General features: G+C 42.0%; 2 protein-coding genes across 2 annotated transcripts; one reads left to right on the top strand and one right to left on the bottom strand.

The window, feature by feature from the left end:
- The first annotated feature begins 1,276 nt into the window (after positions 1-1,276).
- Positions 1,277-4,194, top strand: LOC137936118 (probable trehalose-phosphate phosphatase 6). The gene is made up of 11 exons (XM_068780668.1): positions 1,277-1,877; positions 1,996-2,136; positions 2,245-2,316; positions 2,453-2,545; positions 2,656-2,712; positions 2,818-2,919; positions 3,034-3,111; positions 3,239-3,308; positions 3,421-3,491; positions 3,637-3,729; positions 3,856-4,194. Exons 1-11 carry the CDS (start codon positions 1,593-1,595, stop codon positions 3,922-3,924), a joined length of 1,131 nt encoding a protein of 376 aa, XP_068636769.1. The 5' UTR covers positions 1,277-1,592; the 3' UTR covers positions 3,925-4,194.
- A 4,875-nt stretch (positions 4,195-9,069) lies between these two features.
- On the bottom strand, positions 9,070-9,855 carry LOC137937181 (NDR1/HIN1-like protein 13). Its single transcript, XM_068782276.1, has one exon. It carries the CDS (start codon positions 9,853-9,855, stop codon positions 9,070-9,072), a length of 786 nt encoding a protein of 261 aa, XP_068638377.1.
- Positions 9,856-13,061: the final 3,206 nt, after the last annotated feature.

Below are 13,061 nucleotides of genomic sequence, written 5' to 3' on the forward strand. Positions count from 1 at the left end.
TTTATTTTTCTTTTCAAACAAAGTGGCCAGGCCAATGCATGTACGAATTATAAAGGAAAGGGGAAACAAACTGCAAACAATTTCCTCGTTTTTGGGGGGTCTTCAGTGCATGCAGCAGCAGAGAAGGTTAGAAGAAGCGAGAGGTCAGGGACGGAAAAGTTCCCGTCGCCATGTTGACTGACGGACGCAGCGACACAAATACGAAGCAAGAAAGATTAAACATCCAAGCGGTTCTCGATACGTGTCCTTGATGGATTCCATTTTCTTCTCCGATTCTTTTCCTAGAGGAGAAATTTGAATGCTTCTGCCGTCAGGTTACGGAAGGGCCAGGTGTCACAGGCGGCAGGTATCGGTATCGACCAGTACAGTCCCCATTAAAGATTCTAAAAGAAATCGTGGAAGCCGGACACGTGTTCGAGGAAAAAACTCAGAGAGAAATCCTAAAGAAAATAACGAAATAACAGCGACCCATTAAAGAAAAACTGACTAATTTATCTGGGTCTGGATTCGTTGAACCGACTTCGCAGTACGTAGAACAAAAGGCAAGCTCTCATTCTCTCTCATCCTACAGGCTTCCTGCCTCTGTGGTGTGCTGGAATTGGAAGTCTGGAACGGAAGAAAAGGCAGAAAGTCGGGGAAAAGAAAAAAAAAGCGAGGGTGGTGGAGTGGAGCTCCGTTTCTACTGCCTAGTTAGATTGAAGCCAAATGTCGATAGCTTACTTGCGTCCTCCATTAAAAATTTAAACCCACTACAGAAGAAAAACTGAAAAATAAACTGCTGTCGCTGGTTTTGTGTTGGACCAGGTTAGGTAGAGAAGACGAAGAGCAGCTTCAGCTCCTTGTTTCGGCCCTTTTACAAGGGGCTTCCAAGGGGCGAACGAACGTACTCAGTCCTCTCTTTCTCTCTTTAAAAGTATTTTCTCTCTCCGACTCCGACAAATTCTCCAACACTCTGAAGGAATTAACAAAGTCTAGCGGAGAAACGGACGTGAGCCCGACTATTAATCGGGTTTGAAATTGCGGACGAAATCCGTGGGTATGTGTGACATCGACAGTAGGAAGGGGAACACGTGTGAACGACAGGTGTGGGGCCGGTCGAAGGAGGAAGACGGCGGAGGACTCTAACCTGTGGGCCCACCATGGCCCTCAGGATTTTCCGGGTGGGAGTGTGGGCCCGGTCTCACTGGTGAGTATTTGTCCTTTTCTGTCCGAGGCACCTATAAATTGACTACTCGCCAGTCTCTCTCCCACGTCTCTCAGCGTCTCTTTCTCTCTCTCAAGGCTTAACTGTGTCTGGTTTTCAAGTTTTTAACCCTCTCTCTGCGTTGAATCCTAATGTGTTCTTGACCCAGAAATCGGAGGAGCTGTTTTTACTTTTTCTCTTCTGCTTCTAGCTCGTGTTTTGGTTCCCATTCATTCTCGGTTGGGATTCATCTGACCGATTTTTGGAGCTACTTCCCTGGACACGTTACGGACGAGATTTCGATAAACAGTACACGGTTTTGTTGGGGGGGTTTGTGGTTATTCCTCGATTTGAGTCGAGCTTTCGACTGGCTTTAGTTCTGTATTCACTGGCTAACGGGGAGAAGAATATGACTAAGCAAAATGTGGTCGTTGCCGAAGCCGGAGGTCTGACGAAATCCGGCATTAACATGGCGATAAAGGTTGCCATGGCGGAATCTTCGCTGCTGCCGCCGGGGCCGACCAAGCAGGCCGGCAGTTACATCGCCATTTCGAGGCGGAAGCTGCTGAAGAAGCTTGAGACGGGGGGTGGGGGTGCTAGGATCAGTGCGTGGGTGGACTCCATGAGAGCCTCTTCGCCTACTCATATCAAGTCCATACCGTCTCTGGCTACTCCGGACGACAGTTCCTGGATTGTGAGTTTATCCTCTTGCACTCTAATGTCGTTGGCCTGATTCGAAAGTGAAGAAAAAGAACGAGAATACTAAAGGCAATACCATTATTTCTTTTCTCATTGTTTCGAAAAAATTTCAGCTCCATCACCCATCAGCTCTGAGCATGTTCGAGCAAATAATGAACGCGTCCAAGGGAAAGCAAATCGTCATGTTTCTGGACTACGATGGCACGCTTTCGCCAATCGTGGAAGACCCAGATCGTGCTTTCATGTCTGACGCAGTAAGTATTTCACACTCCAGCGTCGCTTACTCTGTTCTTCCGGCTCCTTCTCTGTTTTTAGCTCTAATGGGTTTCTTTCTCTTGTGTGCTTCCAACAACGAAAATTAGATGAGAAAGGCGGTACGGGACGTTGCCAGATATTTTCCAACCGCTATTGTGAGCGGAAGGTGCAGAGACAAGGTACATTTTTCTTCTCCGTATTTGCCGTATCTTCGACTTTCTCGAGTCCTGAAGGCAAGACTCAGAACGGAACCACCACAATTTTTCTGAATTTCAATTTCAATTTCCATGTTTTGTTTTTATTCTTTGATTTCAGGTCTACAGCTTTGTACAATTAGCAGAGCTGTACTACGCCGGGAGCCATGGCATGGATATCAAAGGACCGGCCAAAGGCCCGAAATACAAGAAAGTGAGTTCTGTACTTCTATTCTGAAGCAGACAAACGCGACGGATAAAAATAAAGCAAATGTCTGTTACGAAAAACAGGAATCGTTAACATTTTTCTTGTTCTGTAACCAGGCTAAAAAATCCTTTCTCTTTCAACCAGCAAGCGAGTTCCTGCCGATGATCGACGAGGTGGGTATCTGCTTGATCACGGTTGCTGATGATTTTCACAACAGAAAATCGAGAAAAAAATATGCGTATGCGGATTTTCTTATAATTGCTCTTTCCGTTTTACAGGTTTATGAAGCTCTGGTGGAGAAGACTAAATCCATTCCGGGAGCCAAGGTGGAGAATAATAAATTCTGCGTGTCTGTGCACTTCCGTTGCGTGGATGAGAAGGTGGTTTGGAATTTCTAAACGAAGCCCATAGTCTCTCATTTTCTGCTTGCTTTTTGTGTAGAAAAATGTTAATAAAAGTTGGATTCATGATCCATCCCTGCATGCATTTTCCAGAGATGGAGTGGACTGGCCGAGCAGGTCAGGTCAGTTCTGAAAGAGTACCCCAAGCTCAGGCTCAGCCAAGGAAGAAAGGTTAGCACACGTGGCCTCAACCCATTTGCTTCTGATACGCTTTCTTTCTCTTTCGGTCTCCTTTCTCTCCGCCATTAAATTAAAAAAAAAAAATCAAGATTCAAACAAGGTATTTGTTGATTTACAGGTATTAGAGATTCGACCCACCATCAAATGGGACAAGGGGAAGGCCCTGGAATTTTTGTTAGAGTCACTTGGTAAGTTATCAAACGAATAAAAATCTTAAAACTAGTCCGCCATTAAAGAATCGAGAAGAGATTGCAGAACTTACGGGAATGCGAATAAATTATTTCTCCTGTGCTTGTCCAGGATTCGCCAATTGTAACGACGTATTGCCGGTGTATATTGGAGACGATCGCACCGATGAAGATGCTTTCAAGGTATTATCGTTCTCCTCATGACCCATTATTTTATCCCATTAACTGTCATTTTTCTACCCAGTTTAATATCATTTCCGTCATTAAAAATATGATCAACATTAGTCACTGGTGTCAAGGTGGTGAAATCTGTTTCTGTATCTGTTAGGTCCTGCGTGAGAGAGGACAAGGGTTCGGTATTCTCGTTTCGAAAAATCCCAAAGACACCAGCGCCTCATACTCCCTCCAAGAGCCTGCCGAGGTTTGTCTCTCTCTCTCTCTCTCTCTCTCTTTCACCCACCTTTTCTTAATTATCTTTCCTCACTCGTAATTCTTGTCTACGCACAGCTGCACAGATGCTTAGTTTTTTATTGGGTTTTCTCCACAGGTGATGGATTTTTTGCACCGGCTTGTTGAGTGGAAGCGTCTGTCTCATCGTCGACGTTCGAGGGTGTAGATTCCTCTCCGGAAGCTATTTATCTACAGATCCCCAGAAACAGAGAAACCCAAAAAAAAAACTTTCTGGAGGTTGGCGGAGATGCATAATTATATGTCCATTCCCCATGTTTAGAGACTTTTCTTCTTCTTCTTTTTTTGTTAAATTGGGTGGGAAGCTCTGAAAGTCAGGCTTTCTCCCGCTATACAAGAGAATCTCAAGTCTCTTCCCATGTAACTAGTTTTTATTCTCTGTATAATGAGAAAGGAAAAAAAAAAAATGTAATTTTCATCGACGAGCAAACATGTTACTTGATTGACCCACCAAGAGCATTCAACAAAATTTGGTGCAAGACTACTCGGATTTGACTATTTGGGGATTCGATTCTCGAGAATCATTATGTACAAGTAATTATGCTCGTTCTGATGTTATTTATTCTTCCCATCGCCACGTTTTCTCTATCAAACGATATTCCGTTTACGAAGAAGATCGAAGCAAACAATAAACGGCAACTTGCGAGCCAAGTTATGTTCAAGTCAAACCAGAAGGAAGTTATCGTGGACTGTGTTTCAGAGCGTAAACTGTTTGTTTTTATGTCTTTAAGAAATGGGTTCGTCTCTGATTCTCGGAAGGACCACCACTGCCATGGCAAATCTTCATGCTTCACGTCAATGCATGTAGTTTTAAATCCAAATCCAACCGGGTATTGGTCTGCAGAAGCCCCTAGGAAGATTCCTCTCTCCTTCCACTTCCCAACCCTCGCTGTTACTGTTTACTTATAGATAGATAGCTGTAGGGCACATAGCCTTGGTGGTGTTTAAAAATTTACTAGGTCGAAGATGTCAAAGTCTTCGATGCTTTACGGTGAGTGGCATAAAGCACTCTTTGGTTATTATATGGACTCCTGTCTCTCTAAAAAAACCCACAAACAAACATAACAAGTCAGTGTGTTGGAAGAGTTATCGTCGAGGTTTTAGCGCAATATGAATATAATAGGCATCGGCCCTGTCGATATTAAATTTTCAACAGTCTCTCTTATAAAGATATCTTATGGTCTCTATAAATACCTTATGAAGCTCTTGATCAACCCATATCTTTACCTCTATCAGGGCGAGGGCGTTGCATTTCTGATCCCTCTGAAGGAAAAATAAAACCAAACGGGTCATCAAAACATTCATTAGAGCAAAAAGGAGAAGAGTTTGTCGTTGAAACACTCAAAACAAAGTCTATTTTAATGCTCGAAAGTAAATGGTAAATATCTTCTGACAAGGGAGGCCTAAGTGAGAGCACCAGTATGAACATCCCTTCTCTTTTCAAAGGTTGACATGATTGCTTTTCCCAATTCACATATTAATAGGAGAGCCTTCCCATCTTGGAAACAGCCTAATGTGCAAATAAAACATAAAGGGGAACCATAACTTAACCGTCTTTGTCAAGGGCACATGCATGTCCACCCATGGTTCCACAGTAACCTGTTATGACAGAACCATCAAGGCAATATCCATGACTGCAACTATTTCTGTAATGTTCATTTTCTCTCCAATGGCTGCCCTTGAGAAGATTCCATTTGGACAGGTTTATGGGGCAGACAGATCAACCAATGGGAGACTTCACTACTGACCCAGCTCCTCCTCACTGATTTGGAAATGCTCGAGGTGGTCTCCATGCATCGAGGCCAGATAGCAGGAGCAATTTTTTAAGTAAAGCAACAGTTGCTTCTGGTGCTGCTTGATGTTCTTATTTAATGGGTTATTGCCTAGGGGAGTAAGATTCCAGAGGAATCCGTGCATCATGGAGAGAGGCATAATACTGTAGATACCAACCAACCACATGGAGACACTGTTGTTTGAGTGGATTATTGGGGGGGGGGGGGAGGAAATAAATGTTAGCTTGCTTGGGTTTAACTTCCTATGCTGTAGTAGTAATTGCGATGCTATCTTGGGTTTCATGATAAGGCCAATAATTGATGCCATTTTGAAGAGATTTAGACTTTGAAGGACCTTTAAGTTAGCATATGTTAGCTAGTGCAAAATCATAGGCTGTATCAAACATATAAAAAATTATCTGAATAGAGAAGAAGAAGCCATGAAAATGCTGCTGCTTCTATCTTCTCGTCTCTTTTGGAGTGCTGGCTGCTTCCAAACATGCCCTTTACACGCAGAAAAATCATGTAAAGCAGGTTTTATATTAATGAAAAGAGACCAACTAGCTAGTTGCAATTGTCTTTGAGATCTCAAACTCAAATGTGTTAATGCCCCTTTAAAATAGAATATATATTGGCACCATTATAGGGTGCAAAGGCATATATTAAGAAAGGAAAACTGGATAGTTTTGTCCTCCATTCTCTACCCTATAGAGGACACAAAGCAGAATAGAGGAAAAAAATATGCAAGAACCCAATACCCGTGCTTGTAGTTGAATTAGAAAACCCTACAAGAAGGATCTGTAAGCCATGTTATTATTAGTCAGGAAAGAAAAAGAGAGAAGGAGATGCAACTATTGCTCTCAAACATAGGAACAGACCTACACCATTGGACCCTCTGATCTCCCAAACCCCACAAAAAGTAAAGAAAATGGAATCTCAACATTATCTAGGGTTCTGGGAGTTGGGATATCCTTTTTTTTGCCTCTCACAACTTTAGTTTTTTTGTGGTTAGGTTATGAAAGGGAAACCCCACTAAAAGGAGGAATCTATGGTTGAAGAGGAGGTGGAATCCACTTTGGGGAAGGGAAGGAGAAGAGGAGGTGTGGGACTTTGATGTGAAGAACACACATGCACTTTGAAGGAAGACACTAACATGTCTCCAAGCTTTGAGAAGGCTGAGAGGCTTCCTCTCTTTCAGACGTGGAAAGATGGAGTCCACTAGATTCAATTCCATCATTGGCCCATAAACTTGAATAAACTAAGTGTCGTGTAACCTCCAATAATTGGTGGGAATGGACCTACCCCCTATGCAACCAACTCATCCACACTAAGCACTAACTACCCTTACCCAATCATTCACAGGCTTTAGTACATAAAAAGCAAGCCCCCCCCAGATCCAGATTTTCTTTATAGATTTGACATTTCATATACTAATTAATATTCCTCTTATAATACTCTCTCTAAGCCCCTTTATTTTTCTCTTACATTTAAAACAAAAAAGTGGGTGTTCGAGGCAATTTTAGATACGTGGGCTTTGCATGATCAGTTACATTGCCCATGCTCCCACTAAACCAAACCATAAAATACTAAACTATCTCTTCTCCCTTCCACCTTGTCATGTGGCAGGCCACATCCCAAGTGATCAATCGGAAAACCTGGGCATAGAAAAGGGTGGGCATGGGGTCCACCCTCGTGTTGGGTCGCACACATCACAATGTTGAGGTCAGGAATGAGATCAGAGCTGCCACCTAATGCTCCCTCGGGACTCAGCTGTTGAGTCAGGGTACCCATTAACCAATACTTGGGATACATGTGCCTGATTGGTCCCCGCATGGAGGGCCGAGCCGGGTTTCTTCTCCAGTCACTGGACTGTTAAACCCTTCCTTGTCTTCTCGGTTTATACAATATTGCATTAAATATAAGTTCTGTAATACTGTGGGCTCCTTCTCCGAGTCCAGCACTCATCACATGGAGATGTACCTCCATGTGAGTTCAGAGATTCATGAAAAAACTGCTTTTCGCCTTCTTTAATGTTTTTTTTTTTTTTTTTTTCTATTCCTGCGTTAGCTTTTCCTCTCAAATACGAGACATGGATTTGAGCAATGATCCAGGGAGTTTACTTGCTTGTTTACCACGACAGGATTCCTCGGAAACGGAAATGTAATGCTCGAAGCATAAAATATTTGATGCTGTGGAAAGTACAAACATTTTAGCATAGGGGTTGAGATTCATACCGACTCATGTTTCTTTGCTGTTTAGTCTTCGAGCAGCAGCAACTCGGAGAGTAAAAATGTGTCACCAGGACATTCACCTGCGTCTGCTACAGCTTTTTTTTTTTAATCCATTTCTTTTGTTTCCTCAGTCCTGAGTAGAGAGGCAAGCGCTGACATGCATCGTAGTCAATCAGTATCCACATGTTGCTTACCACGAAAGTTAAAAAGCACAGCTACACATGCATAATGGAAGTCATTGGGTGGGGAAAATTCTCTGAGCTATTTAAACGAACAGCTTATGGGGCCTTTTTTTTTTCTTCTGGTTTTACTCGTAACAAGGAAGAAAAGGTCATACTGGGATAACAATGTCTTCACTGAAATGGCCTTGAGGGGAGGGGCTCTAAGTGGTAATCCGTCCTGAGATTCTGACTTATCCATTGATGAACAAACACAGAGAAATGCCAAGGAACAAGTTGCAGTGTCTGAAATCTGAAACATCTACCAATGGGTAGAGTCATTTCTGGGAGCCATTCAAAGTTTGCTCTCTTAACCAAACCTTCTTTGCCATAAAATGATATAGAGATGAATGAGAACTGGCCACCGTCTCCTGAGACCTATCTCACCTGCTACCTGTTATTTATTTATTTTTTGAATTGAAAAACAAAAGGAGAAAACAGTATCAGCTCTTCACTTCTGAAAATCCAAGGACATCTTAGCTGGAGCTTGCAGAATGGAAACAATAAGCATATCTGGATGCCTACGGGGTTAAAAATTGATCCTGGAAGAAACGCAGGCCCGGGTTTGGAGAAGTTCAGAGATACGATTGGGAACATGGGCTGGACTCGATCTTTTAATAATTTTTCTCTACGTCGTGGTCGTGGGGGGTTCGGGTAAAGTGGCACATTTTGGACTCTGATTGGCTCATATTTTAGTCAATCATACCTGTCCACATTTAAAAGATCCTAATTTCATATAAAATCACTCTGATTTTCCTAATTACCGACCGAGAAGTGCTGATATCGTATTACTACATTTGTGATTAAGAAGTAGAAAACCTTGACGTGCATCAAGTGATCTTTGTTGGATTATTTCTTTGAATTACCTTCCAAACTTGTATTGCATTTGATTTAACGAAAATATTCTAGGGTTTTAACACCGAAAGTTGGATCGAACCCAAACTTCTTTGATTAAACGAATAATATTTGATTAAAAAGAAGAAAAACCCCACAAAAATGAAGATTAAACTCTACATTAACAATGTCTTTTTTTGTTAATATTACTAACCAACTTCAAAAAACCTCGTTTCCTTCATGAATGAAGCTTTGCATGGCAATCTTGGGACTTGAGTTTCGTCCCTTTGGCCAACGTGTTGGCCGTCATGTCGCAGTTGACGGACAAGTGCATGGCCCATAACGTAATGGAACCCACCTTGAGCTTCACCGGCATGCGCATGGAGAGGGCCAGGGCGACGGAGACGCGTCTCCGTTTGTTACTCATGCTCTTGTTGACATCTTGTGGCAATCGTTTGTTTGTACCGGCAAGTACCAATCGGAAGCTTTTGGACTCGTGGCGCTCCTGGACGAGTATGGGCGTCTTCCCGGTGGCTATGCCGGTTTGCTTGTAGGATAGGGTTGCACCGCCACTACTAGGGTAGTAGATGGCCATGATGGGGTTACGGTTGCGGGTCTCCAACGTGAACTCGTAGCTAGGTTTCAGGTGTTTGTCGGCGGGGTGCTTGACGACCAGCTTCTGGACGGAGAAAGACGGGAATCTAGGCCTGAAGGCAACGTAGAAGGCGATGCCGACGATGGCGATGAAGAGGAAGAGGAAGAATAGGAGACCAAAGAGTCCGGAGAAGAAGGCGAGGCAGGGGTTCTTGCGGGAGATCGTTCGACTGTGTCGATCGACGTAATCGGCGTTCTCCGGTGGAGGGATCCTATAAATCTGGTCCTTGGGGAGCTGGACGATGTAGGTCTCGGAGCGGAAGGGAAGGGAGGGAGTGGGGGGGAGGGGGTCGAGGTCGGGGTCATCGAGGGGGGCCGGGGGAGGAGGGGGAGGCAGCGGGGTGTGGGAAGGGGTAACCCACTCCGCCATGGGGAGACGGGGAGGGGTGGAGGAGGGGGGTTAGATAGGGCAAAAGGTGAAAAGAGCGGTGAGGGGCGGGAGATCAGGGTTTGCATGGGGGTGGCGAGGAAGAGAGAAGCTGACGGACTAAACACACGGTAAAGACAGCAGGGCTTTTCTGCCACTCGAGAGGCAGATCTTTCCTATTCTTGGTTTTCGTTTACTTGGTCCATACATTACCCATTTTAGCTTGGTAAATATTTCTTATGGAATGTCAAAAGAGCCCCTATATCAAACAATGAATTTATGAGTTCCACAATTTTGCTTGTGTATGGTACTAAATGGGACATTTATTGAAGATATTTCATGTCATGTAATTTATCCAAGCCAATGATTTAAATAGGAATAATGAACAATGGACTAATCTAGAATAGGTGAGAAACATAACATGACAGATATAACCTGAACCCATAAAATAAAAAAAAACCTGAATCGTCAAACCCGACTCAATCACCTTCCTTGTAACCCTGTCCCCACCCCAACCTCGTAAACCCGACCTGTCTGAACTCTTTTTTTTATATATATGTCTTATATGTGGGTCAGGTTCATGTTGGGTTCAAGTCAGGTTTGGGAAAACCCATCTCCAACCCCACCTAGTCTTCAATCTACGAGGTGAAATTTGAAACCCATCTCGAAGTTTTTCGGGTAGAATCGAGTCTGTTCTCTGTTCAACCAGACTCGATGCCTACTCCTAATTTTGCAACTGTTGAGATCTGTATAATTATGATAACGTACCATTAGTTTTTATTTAATTGTATTAAAGACATTTTAATTTTTATTAGAGAAATTGAGCACAAAGAATAGTCCCGCATAACTCTTTTGTAGTCTTACATGAACTAATGAGTACAAATATTTTGGATTTTTTACTTAAAAAATAGGTTTCTTAACTAGGTTAATCATTTTAGGATTAACCTTTGATATAACTTCATATGGTATCAAAACAGGCTCTCATACATGGACCTCCACCCAAATTGTCCTTGTGTAAGAACTACAAAAGATGGTCTACATGTGAGGGAGAATGTTAAAAGTTGTACATGAATTTGTGATTAAAAAAATCTTAAATTTATTTGTTGGAAAAGAGATTTTCTAACTTTGCTAGTCATTTTGGAATAGGCCTTAGGCCCAATTCCACACTTTTAATGTTATTTTTATGATTCAGTCACCTGAACGGTTATAACAGTCAATAGGTGATATATTAAACAATTCAAATGTATAACAAGTAGTTAAATATGTTTTTAGCTTAAAGCTATCTATTACCTTGGTTAGCAATTGGTATCTAAAAACTTGAGATTTGGATGTGTCTAATAAGGGGTATCTTAAATTGAGGTCTTGTGGTCAAGTCTCCTATATATGTTCTAGGTATAAGTGGGTCATGCAAGACGACTCATTTATTTGGAACTAACATGAATGGGTGGCCTTAATTCAATCTCTATAATGAGATGTAGACAACTTTGAAATCTTCCAAAGCGTTTCTTTCACATGACTTCATCAAAGTCCATATGCACAAGAAACAATTATTTGTCTCCATCTTGACCTTTATTTTTTCAGATAAAGCCTAGATTGAATTCAGATGAAAAAAATCCCTTTTTTTTTTTTTTGTTAATCCCGTTGCCCAGGGATTGCCTTTGTTAAATAATAGTCGTACATAAATTAGTGATTACAAAGATCTAGGATTTATTAGTTAGAAAATAGATTTTCTAACCTTGTTAGTCATTTCAGAATAAGCCTTCGACCCAATTCCACACTTTTAATAATATTTTTATGACTTTAGTCACCTAAATGGTTCCAACACTAAATCGATAGGTGAAGTATAAAAATATTCAAATGTATAACATGTAGGTAAATATGTTTTTAGCTTGGAGCTATCTATCACCTTGGTTATCAATTGGTATCTAAAAACTTGAGATTTGAATGTATCTAATAAGGGGTTTCTTAAATTGAGGTCTTGTGGTCAAAGTCTCCTCTATATGTTCCGGGTATAACTAGGTCTTGTAAGACGATTCATTTATTTGGAACTGACATGAATGGATGGTATTAATTCATTTTGTAGTAATGAGATGTAGACAACATAGAGACAAAATCTGGACGTGAGGCAAATAAAGTGAGTCTTATGTTAAACACCTAGCGAATACATCCCAAAAGACCGTCCTGATAGGAGCGGAAGACATAGGTACTTAACCCATGACCATAACATCACACCCCACCTTCGCGAGCCGCCGACCACGGCAGCGCAACGACACTGGCCCAACCGCAATAATACCGAGTCGCAATCTACCAGTTTTTTAATCCATCCTTTGCGCCCAAGCAACGACATTGGCCCGACCCAGGGCTTATCACAAGGACCTACCAGTATTTTAATCTGGCCTTTGCACGTCCCGGGACTCGAACTCGCGACGTGGGAGCCCAATATGAAACCAAATGTTAAACACCTAGCCAATACATCCCAAAAGACCGGCCTGTTAGGAACGGAAGACATAGGTACTTAACATATGACCATAACATTTTATTTCAAGACTTGAGGGGATGGAGTTAAGAGGCACCTATTGATTCACAAGAAGCAGGTGCAGGCGTTTTTGGAGTATCTTATAAAAAAAATTATTAAAAAATAAAAAGTGTGATTTGACACTATGAAAATTAATTAAAGAACAAGATAGTTGGAAGGTAGATAAACTACCATACCTAAACCAAGAACAAGATTAATTGAAATCGATACTTTTTCAAACATAGCCGGATTTGGTTACCTACTGACTGAAATTTTGTTGGCACTATTGAATGTATCTGCAACCAATTAAGAAGCAGAAGAAAAAAGTCCTTATCTTACCCACTCAAAAGGAAGACTATAATTAAATTTTTTGATGATCACAACCACGGGTAGGAATTGGAACAGTTCCTTCTCAGGATTTTTCTTCACCAAAGTCAAAAAGTTTCAGACGTGTCCAGCTGGATTTAAGCGATGTTAGAATACTCGTTTGTCTCTTGTTCATATTAAGATTGGAGTCGTCTTCTTCTTCTCCACAGGTTAATTGCTACAAGGCTAGCTCTTTCTAGGAGGTCAATTTTGGAAATGGATGTCGAGAGTCCGATTGCACATCGTCTTGTTGGGTTGGCATTGCAAAGCCTGGTCTGCGTACCCATGGCCCTGAGGGCCGCCATTAATCTCAAAGTGTTCAATCACA

Source organism: Aristolochia californica, unplaced genomic scaffold (genome assembly GCF_029961685.1).
Source record: "Aristolochia californica isolate CCGP_79_NKW_82.1479 unplaced genomic scaffold, dmAriCali1.0.hap1 SCAF_7, whole genome shotgun sequence".
NCBI classification, from domain to species: domain Eukaryota; kingdom Viridiplantae; phylum Streptophyta; class Magnoliopsida; order Piperales; family Aristolochiaceae; genus Aristolochia; species Aristolochia californica.

What these genes read in the sequence shown, in the direction of transcription:
- LOC137936118 (XM_068780668.1), top strand. Translation starts at nt 1,593, where the DNA reads ATGACTAAGCAAAATGTGGTCGTTGCCGAAGCCGGAGGTCTGACGAAA. An exon ending in TCCTGCCGATGATCGACGAG is followed by an intron (nt 2,713 to 2,817) that starts GTGGGTATCTGC and finishes TCCGTTTTACAG; the next exon opens with GTTTATGAAGCTCTGGTGGA. An exon ending in GGCTCAGCCAAGGAAGAAAG is followed by an intron (nt 3,112 to 3,238) that starts GTTAGCACACGT and finishes GTTGATTTACAG; the next exon opens with GTATTAGAGATTCGACCCAC.
- LOC137937181 (XM_068782276.1), bottom strand. Translation starts at nt 9,855, where the DNA reads ATGGCGGAGTGGGTTACCCCTTCCCACACCCCGCTGCCTCCCCCTCCT.